At 41.4% G+C, this 16,011-nt stretch overlaps 1 protein-coding gene across 1 annotated transcript in view; it reads left to right on the forward strand.

The window, feature by feature from the left end:
• cenpt (centromere protein T) overlaps positions 1-16,011 on the forward strand; it is a 95,674-nt gene that overhangs the window by 50,440 nt on the left and 29,223 nt on the right. Inside the window, exons 11-12 of the mRNA XM_078544777.1 lie at positions 3,508-3,873; positions 15,297-15,437. Of these exons, the coding sequence (XP_078400903.1) occupies positions 3,508-3,873; positions 15,297-15,437 (507 nt within the window). The remainder of the gene's footprint in view (positions 1-3,507; positions 3,874-15,296; positions 15,438-16,011) is intronic.

Genomic DNA, 16,011 nt, shown 5'->3' on the forward strand with positions numbered 1-16,011 from the left:
CGAACTGGTTTAAACTAGTTCCCAACAGCACTAGCAAACCCACCCACAAGGATGTTAGTCCCGCTCTGGTTCAGATGTAGACCGTCCCGCTTGTACAGGTCCCACCTTCCCCAGAAACGGTCCCAGTGATCCAGGAATCTAAAACCCTCCCTCCTGCTCCAACTCTTAAGCCACGTATTCATCTCCGCTATTCTCCTATTTCTGAGCTCGCTAGCATGTGGCGCTGGGAGTAATCCAAAGATTACAACCCGAGAGGTCTTGCTTTTTAGTCTACTGCCTAACTCCCTGAATTCTTGATACAAGACCTCATCCCTCTTTCTACCTATGTCATTGGTACCAACATGTACCATGACCTCTGCCTTATCACCCTCCCCCTTCAGGATGCCCTGCAGCCATTCAGTGACATCCCGGACCCTGGCACCAGGGAGGCAACATACTATCCTGGAGTCACATTGACGGCCACAGTAGCGCCTATCTGTTCCCCTGACTATAGAATCCTCTATTACTATTGCTCTTCCTCCCTTCCTCCCCTCCTGTACAGACAGGCTGCTTGTGGTGCCAGAAGCTTGGCTCTGTCCGCACTCCCTGGAGGAACCAGCACCCTCATCAGCCTCCAAAACGGAATACCAATTTGCGAGCGGGACCCCAGGGGACTCTTGAACTACCTGCCTGTTTCTCTTGGACTGCCTGGTGGTCACCCATTCCCTTTCTTCCTCAAGTCCCTTCATCTGCGGTATGACCACCTCTCTAAACGTGCTATTCACAATGCTCTCAGACACGCGGATGCTCCACAGTGTCCCCAGCTGCCGCTTCAGCTCTGAAACCCGAGCTTCCAGGAGCTGTAGCTGGACACACTTCCTGCACACATGCTGGTCCCGGGCACTGGAAATATCCCCGGCTTCCCGCATGGAGCACGAGGAGCACACCACGGCTTTGAGTGCTCCTGCCATGGCTTATCCCTTTAAATTAAACCTTTTAAGTCAATTACTCTAGGGCCCTTCTTTCCTGATCCTCGTTACTGTAGAATATACAAACTGTAAACCACAAAAAGACCTTAAACTATAAGCGATTAAAGTAGTAAATACCTTACCCACTACTTGCCGGTGATTCCTTTCCCTTGTAGCCTCTCCTGCTGCAGCACGCTCTGAAGATTTAAGAAGTTGGATAGCAAGGAAAAAATGCAAAGAGCACCTCGTCCCCTGTGCACCGAATTCCCGCTTTGCACCAAATTCCGAATACCCACTCTGGCTGTGCCCCACTCAGGATGTGCTCTCTCTCCTGTTCGTGTGCAAGCATTCATAATTGAGTACTGCAAATTAGTTTTTTTTTCCTTCATTTTTTCATGGGATGTGGGCATCACTGGCAAAGTCAATGCTTGTTGCCTGACTCTAATTGCCCTTGAACTGAATATTGCAGAGGGCAGTTGAGTCAACCTCATTGCTGATGGTCTGGAGTCACATGTCAGTCAGACCCTCAGATTTCCTTCCCTAGAGGACATAGGTGTACCAGATGGGTCTTTACAACAATTGATGATAGTTTCATGGCCACCATGATTGAGACTAGCATTATATTCCACATTTATTAATTAAATTTAAATTCCTCCAGCTGTCATGGTGGGATTTGAATCCATGTCCCTAGAGCATTACCCTGGGCCTCTGGAATACTATTTCAGTAACGTTACCATTATGCCTCCACCTCCCCCAACTGAGTTGTAAAGTGACTTGTTCATAGGAGTCTGGGGTACTTGAGTAATTACAAGTAGGTATTTATATTCTGAATCACAATCACAAAACACACAATATGCAAAATAAAATTCAGAAATGCAGGAAATGCAAAACAAGTCCATCAGCACCTGAAAAATGCAGATAGGTTGAATTTTCAGGTAGAATCCCTTCATCAGAACTTGAACAGAATTCTGCAGGAAATTGATCACTTAATATGTTGAGCTATCGTTTCTTTTTTCAGGTGCTAATGGGCCTGATGTGTACTTAATTATTTTTGTTTCCATTCCAGATTTTCAACATTTATACATTTTCTAACTCAAAAATCATCTAAGCCGATTGGTCTTAATTAATTCTTTCAGTATGCAATTTGCATTCTCAACCTTAATCTACTTGGAAACACATATCAAATCAGAGATCAGAACTGTACGATATCTATTTACTAACTAATAAAAAATAAAGTTAGCAATTTGTCTCATGCACAGATCTAAAAATCATAAATGTTTGGTTTTTGGAGAAATAGCAGTGGTTCTGTAGCCCTAAAGCTTAGTGTCTTTTCTTGGTTAGAAACACAGCACAACAAATGCTTTTCCAACAATATCTTTATAGTTTTGTTTGGTTTTGGTTTGTTAGATCTTCTCTCACAGTGTACCTAACCAGAGCTTACATTGCAGAGCTCTTCTAACAGCTTGGAATTCAGAAAGAACAGGATCTGTAACCCACCGTCCAATTTTACTGAAGCGAAGATCCATACAAATTTTACTGCCATTGTCCATAACCATTCAAGACTAATTTGTCAGTTAGCTTACTTGATGAAGTTCAGAAGACATTGTTAGGGCATTATACAACACACAAAAGTTGAGTTCTGACCTAATGGTCTCCATTGTGGGAAAAAAAACAATTATATGGAAAAGTGATGGCAGTGGAAAGGTCCCAAAGCCGACCTACAGCAGTAAAAAATAATTTTCTGTTGAAAGAGAAACATGTACTGAAACTATACTGACATTCAAGACATGCAACTATCTTGATTAACATTTCAAACCAAATTGATTAAAAGCAAGATCCAAGAAACCTGCCAAAATAAAAAAAGTACAGCACAAAATTCCTTTTTAGTTCTAGTTACAACAGAATGTAACAACATATATCTTAGAAATTTGTGTTTTCAAGAAGACTTGAGAGGTGGTGGAGGCAAAAGAGAGATCAAATCAGAACTCAATTCTCCTTGCTTAATGTCCACATGCACTTCCAATAGATGATCAATTTTCGAAACCTTGCTTGATTAAAGCATTGTAGCCGCCTACTATTGCTGTTCTAGGATCAACCAATACACCAGGATTTTAATCTGGAACCTTCTAGTCTGCAGGGTTCAGCTACATGCTGCCTTTTCGAGCTGAGCCATCAGGGATGCCTTCCAATTACACTGTTAAATTGAATAAAGGGTTTTGTAAAAGAGTAGCCTGCATGGCTTATCTTGTTTTTTTCTGCTCTGCAGAAGATTGCTTTGATCTTCCCCAGGATAAACCAGTGACAGACCAAGTACTCACCCTGGTAAAACTATTGGCATGAATTGGCAATTTACCATTAGATTGCTGTGCCATGTACCCAGATAATGATTGCAACTTATTAACATGTGTTAGTAATGACAGTTTCTTATGAACATAATGAGTTTGGTTATAATATAGTTTTGACAAAAAATGTAAAATTTATATTGTCTTTACTTATTTTTTTAGTGGAATGACTTCCAAGCAATAAAGTAATGAGAAAGGATTTTTGTTTCATAATCTAGAAAAACCGATCCCCGAAGTACAGGACGCATCAAGTGACAGCACCGGGAAAGAGAAATCAAGTGCGCAAACACAGCAAGATGAACTTGCTGCTACTGAACTGTATACTTCACCCTGGCCAACAAAACGCAATGGGATGAATGCTGCTTCAGCTGGGACTGAAGAAATTAAAAATGAATTTGGTTTGAGCTCAGGGCTTGACCTAGAAAAAGAAATGGAATTATCAGTACCAGGTGAAGAAGAATCTGTAAAGATGCCCTATGCAGGAAGAGCCAGCTCTCTCCATCTCATTAAGGAAAAGAATTTGACAGATACAGACCACCAGATAGATCGTACTGTAGAGAAACTCAATGAGGATCTTCAAGTGGGTGAGGAGTCAATAGATCACCATATTGCATTCAGTCATACTATTGTGTTGTAATGTTGCTGAATCCATGAAATTGTGCAGAAATTAATAAGTATCTTACATTATTGAAGGGATTATCAGGGTAATTTTCTTGGGTTGAAAAGTGTGCCAAATTATGTATTTCAATATTACTCACCATTTGTTCCGTATATTCTGCAAAATAGTTGTTATTGGTTCTCCTTGTGAATATGCAACTGTTTTTTGCAACATTTTCATATAAATATTTTTCTGTTTCCTTTTTACACTTTTCTCTCTTATCCTCCAAGAAAACATAGAAATTTTAATTTCTGTTTCACACTAGTATTTGATGTAGAGTCCCAAATGATATCAAAACTGCTGAGCATGAGTGGGTTTGGAAGGTGCTGTCTAAGGAAGCTTGGTGAGTTCCTGCAGTGCATCTTGTAGATGGTGCACATTGCTGCCACTATGCATCGGTGGTGGAGGGAGTGAATGTTTGTGAATGGGATGCCAATCTAGCAGGCTGTTTGCCCTGGATGATGCCAAGCTTCTTGAGTGTTGTTGGAGCTGCACCCATCGAGACAAGTGGGGAGTATTCCATCACGCTCCTGATTTGTGCCTTGTAGATGGTGGACACGCTTTGGGGAGTCAAAGGTGAGTTACTCACCACAGGATTCCTAGCCTCTGATTTGCTGTTGTAGCCACAGTATCTATATGGCTACTCCAGTTAAGTTTCTGGTCAATGGTAAACACCCCCCCCCACTCCAAGGATGTAGATAGTGGGGGATTCAGTGATGGTAATGCCAATGAACGTCATGGGGAAATGGTTAGTTCTCTCTTGTTGAAGATGGTTGATCATTGCCTGGTACTTGTGTGGCACGAATGTTACTTGCTACTTGTCAACCCAAGCCTGGATATTGTCCAGGTCTTGCTGCATTTGGATATGGTGCTGAACATAGTGCATTCATCAGCGAACATCGCCACTTCTGACCTTATGATGGAAGGAAGGTCATTGATGAAGCAGCTGAAGATGGTTGGGCCTAGGACATTACCCTGAGGAATTCCTGCAGTGATGTCCTGGAACTGAGATGATTGACCTCCAATAACCACAACCATCTTCTTTTGTGCTAGGTATAACTCTAATCAGTGGAGAGTTTCCCCCGATTCCCATTGACTCCAATTTTGCTCTTTAATGCCACACACTGTCAAATGCTGCCTTGATGTCAAGGGCAGTCACTCTCACTTCACCTCTGGAGTTCGGCCCTTTTTGTCCATGTTTGGACCAAGGCTGTAATGAAGTCAGGAGCTGAGTGACCCTGGCGGAACCCCAATTGGGCATCAGTGAGCAGGTTATTGCTAAGCATAGCGCTGTTGATGATCCCTTCCATCGCTGTACTAATGATTGAGGGTAGACTGATGGGGCAGTAATTGGCCAGGTTGGATTTGTCCTTTTTGTGTACAGGGCATACCTGGGCAATTTTCCACATTGCCAGGCAGATGCCAGTGTTGTAGCTGTACTGGAATGGGCCTGGCTAGGGGCGCAGCAAGTTCTGGAGCACAAGTCTTCAGTACTATTGCTGGAACATTGTCAGGATCCTTGGCTTTTTCAGCTTCCAGTGTCTTCAGCCGTTTCTTGATATCACGCGGAGTGAATCGAATTGACTGAAGACTGTCTTCTGTGATCCTCAGGACCTCCGGAGGAGGCCGAGATGGATCATCCACTTGACACGTCTGGCTGAAGATTGTAGTAAATGCTCCAGCCTTATCTTTTACACTGATATGCTGGACTCTCCCATCTTTGAGGATGGGAATATTTGTGGAGCCTCCTCCTCCAGTGAGTTGTTTAATTGTCCACCACCATTCACGACTGGATATGGCAGGATTGCAGAGCTTAGATCTGATCCATTGTTTGTGGAATCGCTTAGCTGTCTATCACTTGCTACTTACGCTGTTTGGCACACAAGTAGTCCTGAGTTGTAGTTTCACCAGGTTGATGCATCATTTTTAGGTATGCCTGGTGCTGCTCCTGGCATGCCCTCTTGCACTCTTCATTGAACCAGGCTTGATCCCCTGGTTTGGTGGTGATGGTAGAGTGGGGGATATGCCAGGCCATGAGGTTACAAATTGTGGTTGAGTACAATTTTGCTGCTGCTGATGGCCCATAGTGCCTCTTGGTTGCCCAGTTTTGAGTTGCTAGATCTGTTCGAAATCTATCCCATTTAGCACAGTGTTAGCGCCACACAACACGATGGAGGGTATCGTCAATATGATGACAGAACTTTGTCTCAACAGGGATTGTGCGATGCTCATTCCTACCGATACTGTCATGGACAGATGCATCCGTGGCAGGCAGGTTGGTGAGGATGAGGTCAAGTATGTTTTTCCCTCTTGTTGGTTCCCTCACCACCTACCTCAGACCCAGTCTAGCAACTATGTCCTTTTGGACTCGGCCAGCTGGTGCAATCGAGCCACTCTTGGTGATGGACTTTGAAGTCCACCACCCAGAGTAAATTCTGCAGCCTAGTCATCTTCAGTGCTCCCTCCAACATTGATTCATCAGCTGAGGGTGATATGCGGTAATAAGCAGGAGGTTTCCTTGCCCATATTTGACCGGAATCGATGTTGAGGACTTGCAGGGCAACTCCCTCCCGACTGTGGCACCATCATGCCACCACCTCTGTCCTGCTGGTAGGAGAGGACATACCCTGAGATGGTGATGGGGATATCCGGGACATTATCTGTAAGGTATGATTCTGTGAGTTTGACAATGTCAGGCTGTTGCTTGACTAGTCTGCGAGAGAGCTCTCCCAATTTTGTTGAGGAGGACTTTGCAGGATCGCCAGGGCTGAATTTGCCATTGTCCTTTCTGGTGCTTCAGTTGATGCCAGCTGGTCCATCTGGTTCCATTCCTCTCAGACTTTTTAGCAGTTTGATACAACTGAGTGGATTGCTAGGCCATTTCAGAGGCATTTAAGAGCCACTGTTGTGGTTCTGGAGTCAGAGGTAGGCCAGACCAGGTAAGGAAGGCAGATTTCCTTCCCTAAAATTTTTATTGAATTCAAATTTCACCATATGCTGTGGTGAGATTCGAACCCAGGTTCCCAGAGCATTAGCCTGGGTATCTGGATTACTAATCCAGTGATAATGCCAGTTCACCACCTCCCTGCCGCACTGGTTGGTTTGATGCTGGGTCATATGGTCAGTGTGGATATGGCCACTCTCAGCTGTGTGGCAGTTGGGATTTAGAAAACTTTGTGCCTCTACACTCAGAGGGGAAGTATCAGCTCGGGTCCTTGTTCCTAAAATGATTTGCTATTCAGTAGCCCATACTTGAGAGCAGCTGCATGCATCATGTGATGGCAGTAATTGGTTCACTGTGAAGCCCTTCACACTTGAATAGCATGCCCACATTCATTATCTAGACTGAGCCATAAAAAATGGTCTTTTTTATTTAAGGTGCTGGAGGGCAGCTGTGTCACCATAAGTCTTATCTTCAGAAGGCATTGAATGGAAAAAAATGGACTATACGTATATCAGAAGGCCCCTTTCTAAATATTGGATTACTTTTCAAATGCAGTCATTGCTTTGTAGACAAATGTAATAACCAACTTGTGTACATACAGGCTTCATAACCTGACAACCTTACGAGTTCTCTGCATTCCTCCAATTTTTGGAGGATCTTGCGCATCTCCAGTTTTCATTGGTTCACTATTGATGGCCAGGACTTTAGCGATCTAAGTCCTAAGTTCTGGAAATCCCTCTCTAAACTTGCCCTTCTCTCTTCTTCTCTCTCATCCCCTTTTAAGGTGTTCCTTACAACCTACCTCCACCTGATCTATTATTCATTTCTGTGACCTGGTGTCCAATTTTGTTTGATAACACTTTTGTAAAGTGCCTTAGGATGTTTTACCATGTTAAAGGTGTTATGTAAATACAAGTTGTTGTTGATGTTGACTACATAGAGTCGAAAAGCTGGAATGCCAGTTGACATTAGGTAACTTACTGCCCTCCAAGCAATGTTCTGGAACAAAGAGGTGTTCAAAATCATGAGGGATGTATTCAGAGAGAAACTGTTCCCATTGGCAAAAGCATCACGAACCAGAGGGCACCAATTTAAGGTGGATAGCAAAAGAAACAGAGGCGAGTGTATAGGATCTGTAATGCATTGCTTGAGAGTGCGGTGGAGGTAGATTCAAACATAGCTTTTGAAAGGTTATTGGATAATTACCTGAAAAGAGAAAATTTACAGGGTTACGGGGAACAGGTGGGGGAGTGGGACAGCTGAATTGTTCTTGCAGAGACCTGGCACAGAGATGATGAGCTGAATGGCCTCCCTCTATGCTGTAACCATTCTGTGATACCAGAAGAACCCCTTACTCTTCAAAAATGCTGCAGGAGCTGAGCTGGCAGATAGGGCCTCTGTTAATGTCTCACCTGAAAGACGACATATCCAACATTTGCTCACTACTGCACTGAGTAGGCTGTCTCATTTCTGAGAGGAGTCAGCATGGGGGAGCACTGAGCATGGCTCACAGACCACCAGGTAGTGGGCACCAAAATGTTGATCAGCAGTGTTAATTGTATATTAATTATATGAAAGTGGTGGAAATTACCTGGGGATTCACTTGTGCCTCTACAAAAAGAAACTGACTGAAACTGTGGCTATTGGGTGAGGAGGTGCATGTTTGTAATATGTATCTCTGTAAATAAATGCTTACAGAAGTGTATAAAGATTGTCTCCAGTGCTATCCTTCACCATGTGGCTTTCTAAAATCTAACATGATAGCAGAGAATGGTAGCCTAAAGGTGAAGGTTGGAAATGAAGAAAATATTTTTAGTCAGAAAACTAAAATCCTAGTGACCATTGTGGAAAATGGCAGAAAACAAGTGTAAATTGTCAGCATATGATTACCCTCTGATGTTCTTGAAGTCCGAACCAGGTAACCAGTGCAACAATGGAAGAAGAATGATCCCACCAAAGAGAAAACAAGGTATGGCCATGGTGTTGTTGCTTCTTATCAGAAATAAGCAATTTTGTGAACTGGATGCTCATCAGTTGCATAGTGTTCTTGGATGAAATCTATAATAAAGATAATCTGTTAAATGTCTCTTGAGACACGGTCAGAATTTCATGGATTTCAGAAAAGAAATGGTCATTCCATAGAAGAATAAATCATGGACTTCAACAGATTGTCAACAGAAGGATTCAATTTGAGAATCCCTGAATCGTACTAGCATTGAAATTACTGGATCATGCTAAGATGTCTCATATGGACAGGCTGTTGGTTCTAACTGGTGTTCGATTCTCAGAGAAAGTGACCCTGTTGAATCAGATGTCTTCTGCCTTAAGAAAAATAATCTTGGAGAAGCAATCATTTATCTGAGCCTTCATGGAGTAAAAGAAACATTCCCTACTAAACACAAAGAATAGATCACCAGATTTTGAGATAGACCAGATACTGGACACCGGCTTCTCTACATTCGGAGGATTAAAGACAGGCAAAATGAGAATGAAAGAACCTTTAGTAGATCCAGCTATGACTGCAGAAGACAAAACTGGAACAGCAATAATAGGCAAATTAATCCCTGGAATGCCCAAGGAACAGCAAATAGGTGCTTCAGGTGTGACTTGAAATATCATTATGCAACAAACTACCCACAGGGAAGACGCAGGGTTCTCAAAATGACACATGACCAATGTCAAAGAGAATTCTGATGATGATAATGATGATTCAAATACATTGTACTGGATGCAAGGAGATTTAGTCCTGTGATGAATGTGGAAATCTTTAACTGTGTAGTACTAGATAGTGCTTGTGCTTCAACAGTACATGGGACATCTGGTTAAAATGTTACCATGATTTATTAACTAGAGAGGGTCAATGCAGGTTTAAGGAATATCAAAGTTCTTGCTTTTGGTTTGGTGATGACAGGATATTGAGATCTCTAAAGATAGTTGCAATTCCATGTAAAATAGCTGGAATAAGTCAATTTATCAGTGCTAATGTGGTCTCTAGTGAGATAACTATGCTGTTGAGTAAAAATTCTATGAAAAGACACAAATGAAACTTGACATGAAGCATGATAAAAAAAAATATTTTGGAAATTCAGTTGACCTGCAGTTTACCCAGTCAGGACATTATTGTATCCCCTGTGTTAGAAAGCACTACAAATATTTCACTTTTTTCTGCATATTTTGAATGCTTTACATGCAGAGGGACAGGCTTTTGTCAAGGCTGAGATCTCAGAAGATTCAGAGAATACTAAGACATTGTGTAAGACCATCTGAGATAGACTTCAAATCAAGAGTTTTGGTATACAGTAAAAGAAAGGGTCATTGGAACTGGAAAAGACCTGGTATGGTAATTTTGTGATGATAAGTCAGGACTTATCAAACATGGCAATCAAGCTGTTAAGGTTTATTCCTCAGAAATGATTACAAAATCTCGGACTCTGAACAACTAATAGAAGTAAATGAGGCACCTTGTACGTCAAATACTGAAATGTTCCATGATGAAGGTCTTGACGAACAGAATGCGGTTGATCAAAGGCTGGATAATGGTAATGTGAGTGTTCACAAAGAGCTATCACGTTCACTGGCCAATTGCCCAGAGTGGGTACTCGGGTGACATATTCCAGTAGGGTTTAACCAGTGGAGTGATACAACTATTGTGGGACATGCAGGAAAAACTACTGGCAAGTTTAAACATTGGCTGAATGTCCAAGAAGTGGGTCTGGCATGATGGAGTGAAAGTAAAAAAGTGCAGTGCAAGTACTGATGTGAGTCTGAAAGGGTCCCTTGTGTCGGAAAACAGTCGTGTACTGGAGAAAGAGCCTACAGTAGTGCAAGAGGGAGATGTCACAGCAGCAGTCCTGGCAGACATAAAAGTGGAAAAAGAGGTCATAGCTTAAAGTGATTAAATGATGAAATAAAGACCAAAGAACACTGTCGCAACAGAACTAGAAACAGAAGTTCCTCATGATCATGAAGTTTTGGCAGCTGCCAATAAACTTGAGGATATACTAATAAGAGAGACAAAACAAAGGGAGCTAGATAGTTGAAGAGAGTTTATTCTGAAGTACCAGATCGGGGTCAAACCAGTTTTGTTGCAGAGGTGGATTTGTACTGAAAAGGTCTTTGCTCATGGGAATGAAGGCTAAATCGAAGCTAATTGCTAGAAGTTTTGAAGAGTGACGGGGTGATATGGATGTTAGAGTCGGATCTCCCACAGCCGGTAAGGTAAATTTAATAAACCATTTAGCTCATTTTGCCACATTCATGGCCAATTGACACATAACCTTTTAGAGAGAATTGTTTCTGAAACCACCCAAAGGGGCAGCAAAGGCAGATGGAAAACTTAGGAAACTAAATGAATGCTTCTCTGGCCTAGATGTTTCCAGGGTCTGGTACTTTTTGGTGAGGTCTGTTTTGCTAAATAGTTTGCATTGAACTAAAAATGATCCCAGAATATTTTATTGGTATAATAAAGGAAATCTTTCAGGCATTTTTGATGCATGTCTTTTATGGAGTGGTGCTGCAGAATTTGAGAAATGTATTATTAATAAGATTAGAATTTAAAATTGGGAACCAGGCTAGTGGGGCTATTGAATATATTGGTTTATATATTAAGCAAGTTAGGTCTGGAATAACTTTAAATCAATAATCCTATTTAGAGAGTGTTAGTCCAATCCCAGTTAATCATACTTGGTCATCACAGAAAGGTGAAGTTGTACCTAAAGAAGAGGCAGAGTAGTTGCAAAGCTTGAATTATTTGTGCATTCAGATTAGACCAGATGCTTGTTTCGATGTGTTGAAAATAAACACAATGATGCTAATCTTCCTTATGGGCATTCCAGCACAGCTGGTTTCATATTTCAAATGAGAATGGGATGTGGTACCCTTTAGCTCAGGATACTAGGAAAATAAAAAGTGTTAAAAAAGCAGTCTGACAACCGAAACACTGGCTCTTGCCAAGGCAATGGGTATGGGATTTTATTTGTCAAATATTTTAAGTAGGATCCTGTATCATGGATGTACTGAAGATAGTATGCCAATTGAATGTCATGTAGATAATCATTCGTTGTGGGGTAATATACACTCTGCAAGAAGTGTGAGAGTGAGTAGAGATTGACCTTGCTGGCTTGAAACAAATGCTGCGGAGGAAATTAATCTGTAAAATTAAATGCGTGGATGCAAACCATTAACTATCTGATTGTTTTACAAAAATAAATGCATGTGCAAAGAAATTGTTCAGGATCCTGGAGGAGGGGTACCTCACAACATAATGCTTTGTACAGAAATTGGAATTTTGATTTCATTTGTTTTAAAATTTTTATTTAAAGAGGGAAAAGGGAATCTCTTAATTGTATATTAATTGTATGCAGTTGGTGGGCAGTAACTTTGGATTTACGTGTGCCCCTATAAATAGAAACAAACAAAATGAAATTGTGGTTATTAGGTGAGGAGGTGCATGTTTGGAATGTGTATCTCTGTAAATAAATGCTAATAGAAATGTGCAAGGTTTGGCTCCAGTGCTATCCTTCAGTAGCTGGCTTTCTGGACTATAACAAACAGTAGCGCGAGTGTCTCGATCTTCTATTCTCCAGTTTTGGGATGAGATGTGGGAATGTAGAGTTCTCGAACTTTTCATGGAAAAGGCCCCATATATTTAGAATATAAGAAGGGCTGAATGGCCTTATGTCCTTATTCAGCCCCTCAAGCCCGCTCTGCCATTCAATGCAATCATGGCTGATCTTCTAATTCAACACCGTTTTCCTGCTATCTCCGTATCCCTTGATGTTTTTAATATGTAGAAATCTATCGATCTCAGTCTTGAATCGACTCAACGATTGAGCCACCACAGCCCCCGGGGGCAGAGAATTCCAAAGATCCACCACCCTCTGAGTGAAGAAATTCCTCCTCGTCTGAGTCCTAAATGGCCTATCTCTTATTTTAAGACTGTATACCCTGGTTCTGGGAGAAAACATCCTTTCCACGTCCACCTTGTCAATACCATTCAGGATCTTATATACTTCAATCAAGTCACCCCTCACTCTTCTAAACTCCAGTGGAAACAAGCCCAGTCTGTCCAACCTTTCCTCATAAGACAACCCACTCATTCCAGATATCAATCTAGTAAACCTCCTCTGAGCCACCTCCAATGCATTTACATCCTTCCTTAAACAAGGAGACCAAAACTGCACACAGTATTCGAGATGCGGTCTCACCAATGCCCTGTATAGCTGAAGCATAACATCCTTACTTTTATGTTCAATCCCTCTCGTAATAAAGGATAGCATTCCATTAGCCTTCTTAATTACTTGCTGTAAGTCTGCATACTAACTTTTTGTGACTCATGTAAAGGCCCAGTCTACTTCATTTTTCTTCATAGGACTATCCCTCCATCCCAGGAATTAATTTAGCGAACCGTCGTTGCACTCCCTCTATGGCAAGTATATCTTTCCTTGGGTAAGGAGACCAAAACTGCGCACAACGGTGCATATTTTAGGCTACATTAGTCCAGAAGTACAGTTGCTAATATTTGAATTTAGCTTTATAATTTAGATGAGGGAACTGGGCTTACTAATCTATTTGAAAAGGGGTCGTTCAACCAAGACTGTTTGAGAAGCACTGGCTTAAGTTAAGTTCAACTCCATCATGGGGCATGAACCCCACAATCTCGGACTTTAAGTTAAGACTACCACCACTGAGCCAAGCTGATACAGAAGTGCCAAAACACGGTCAGTTCCTTTTAAGTGAATTCATTGGTATAGAATCTGGGAAAATTCATGGTACAAAATTTGGGAGAACTTTTTTTTGTACGATCAATCATGATGCAAAACTTGGTTTGTGGTTCATAAGATGTTACACTGTTCTTTTGAAATTTAATGAGTTGAACTGATAGAAAAATACAATGGGTTTCTGCTTCCTGTTCTGGGTATTTTTTCAGTATTTTTAAAAAATTCTTCTGCTGCATTATCTTGGTTTTGAAAGTATTGTATCTTACTGTTGCTGTCAGGTTTGTTTTTAAGCTTCCCTATGTTAATTCAAATTCACTCCATTTAGTTTATATTTGTGTCCAACATTTTTTCAACCTTTGTGTAATAGTTTGAGAAGTAATCATTTGCTGTATTGACAATCTGAGTTTAACTCACTACTGTTTGTGGGACTTTGCTATGCACATTCTGGCTTTTGTATTTGCCCATTTTCAGTGAAGTACCTTGGGAATGCTGAGGATGTGAAAGATGCTATACAAATGTAAAAAAAGATAGACTAGAAATACTTGCATTTATATAATACCTTTCATGACCTCAAGGTATCCCAAAGTGCTTCATAGCCAATGACCTACTTTTGAAATGTCGTCACTGCTGTAATACACAAAACACAGCTGCAGATTTGTACATAGCAAGCTCCCAGCAACAGCAATGTGTTTTTTAAAATATATTCTTTCATGGGATGTTGGAATTGGTAGGAAGATCAGCATTTATTCCCCTGATACCCTTGAGAAAGTGGTGGTGAGTGACTTTCTTGAACCGCTGCAGTCCATCTGGTCTACATACAGCTACAGTGCTGTTAGGAAGGGAATTCTAGGATTTTGATCCAGCAACAGTGAAGGGACGCCAAGTCAGGATGGTGTGGTTTGGAGGGGAAGTTGGAGATGGTGATGTTCCCATGTGTCTTGTCCTTCTAGGCTGTAGAGGTCGTGGGTTTGGAAGGTGCTGTTGAAGGAGGCTTGGCGATTTGCTGTCGTGCTTCTTGTATTTGGTATGTCAGTGGTAGGGGTGGGAATGACTAGATAATGTTTTTGTCACATTGATTGAGTGGATAATATTAGCCAGGGCAACAGGGTTGGCACCCCTGCTCCTCTTCAGATAGAGTCATGGGATTTTCTACGTTCACCTGAGAAGGAAGAAGGGGCTTCAGTTTAACGTCTCATCTGTAAGACAGCACCTCTAACTTACTCAGTACTGCACTGGAGTGTCAGCCTAGATTTTTGTGTTCAAGTTTCTGGAGTGGGGCTTGAATCCACAAGCTTCTGACTGAGACAAAAGTGCTACCAGCAGAGCCATGGCTGACTGGTGTGGTTGTCCATGTATTAGTGTTAGTGTGCAAGTGTATTCGTCCTATTCCTTCTCAGTGGAATTTAATCGTTCAAATTTTCTCAGTTTTTGTTTCTGTTTTTCTAAAGCTTACATGCCTTAAAGTTATGCTTTTAGTCAAATTTACAATGCATTTCTGTGAAATTCCTTTGTTTGCTTTGTTAATGGTGATATTAATTCAAACAGATTTAATGTGTATTCAAACAGACAGTTTTTGTACATGAATACCTGTCAGTCATTTCAAGATATTTTTATTTCAGGACTTCAGGACAAAAACTAGAAAATTTAAAACAATGTTTTAATTTTTGTATATGTTTTCCTTTTCAGGTATCCAGACACAAGGGGGTGCCAAGGAGCACCAATCTGAGCATGGAGGATCAGAGTCAGCAGTTGGCAAGCAGTATCCTGAAAGAACCAAACTGGAAGAAGAAACAGCACACGAGGGTGAATATCAGGCTGACTGCAAAGGTAAGAGTGGAGACTCAAAATGAAAACAGTTAGTAAAATATTGACTCAATAGTTTTTTAATTGAATCGAACCAAAAACTGATGTGCTAAGAGGAACAAATGTCATTATGTCCAGCTGGTGCTATACTCTACTGTTTAAGTCCTGTTCAAAGAAGGAGGGGCCCCTCAATGGATAGTTTAGAAATTGACATGTATTTTACTTGTTTGCTTTGCCATTCACCCTGGACACTGACCCAAAACTCAATGAATTGTTTGCAAGGGGAACTGAGAGCCCAGCTCCTTTGGGCGGAACAAGACAATGCAGTTTATTCAGAAACAGCAACAGGTTAACAGATTGAATATAGCAGGACAAAACTGAACTCAAGTACAATAAGAAAATATCCACGAGGGAACCTTCCTCAATGGTTCAGCATTAAGGAAACATATAATCGTTTGATAGTACAGAACTTGCTGAAAAAAGAGACGTCAAAGCTTTTCAACAAAAACAAAAATACCTGGAAAACTCAGCAGGTCTGACAGCATTTGCGGAGAGGGATAAAGTTGACGTTTCAAGTCCGTATGACCCTTCATCAGAA

The sequence above is a fragment of the Cetorhinus maximus genome, chromosome 6, assembly GCF_964194155.1.
Source record: "Cetorhinus maximus chromosome 6, sCetMax3.hap1.1, whole genome shotgun sequence".
NCBI lineage: Eukaryota > Metazoa > Chordata > Chondrichthyes > Lamniformes > Cetorhinidae > Cetorhinus > Cetorhinus maximus.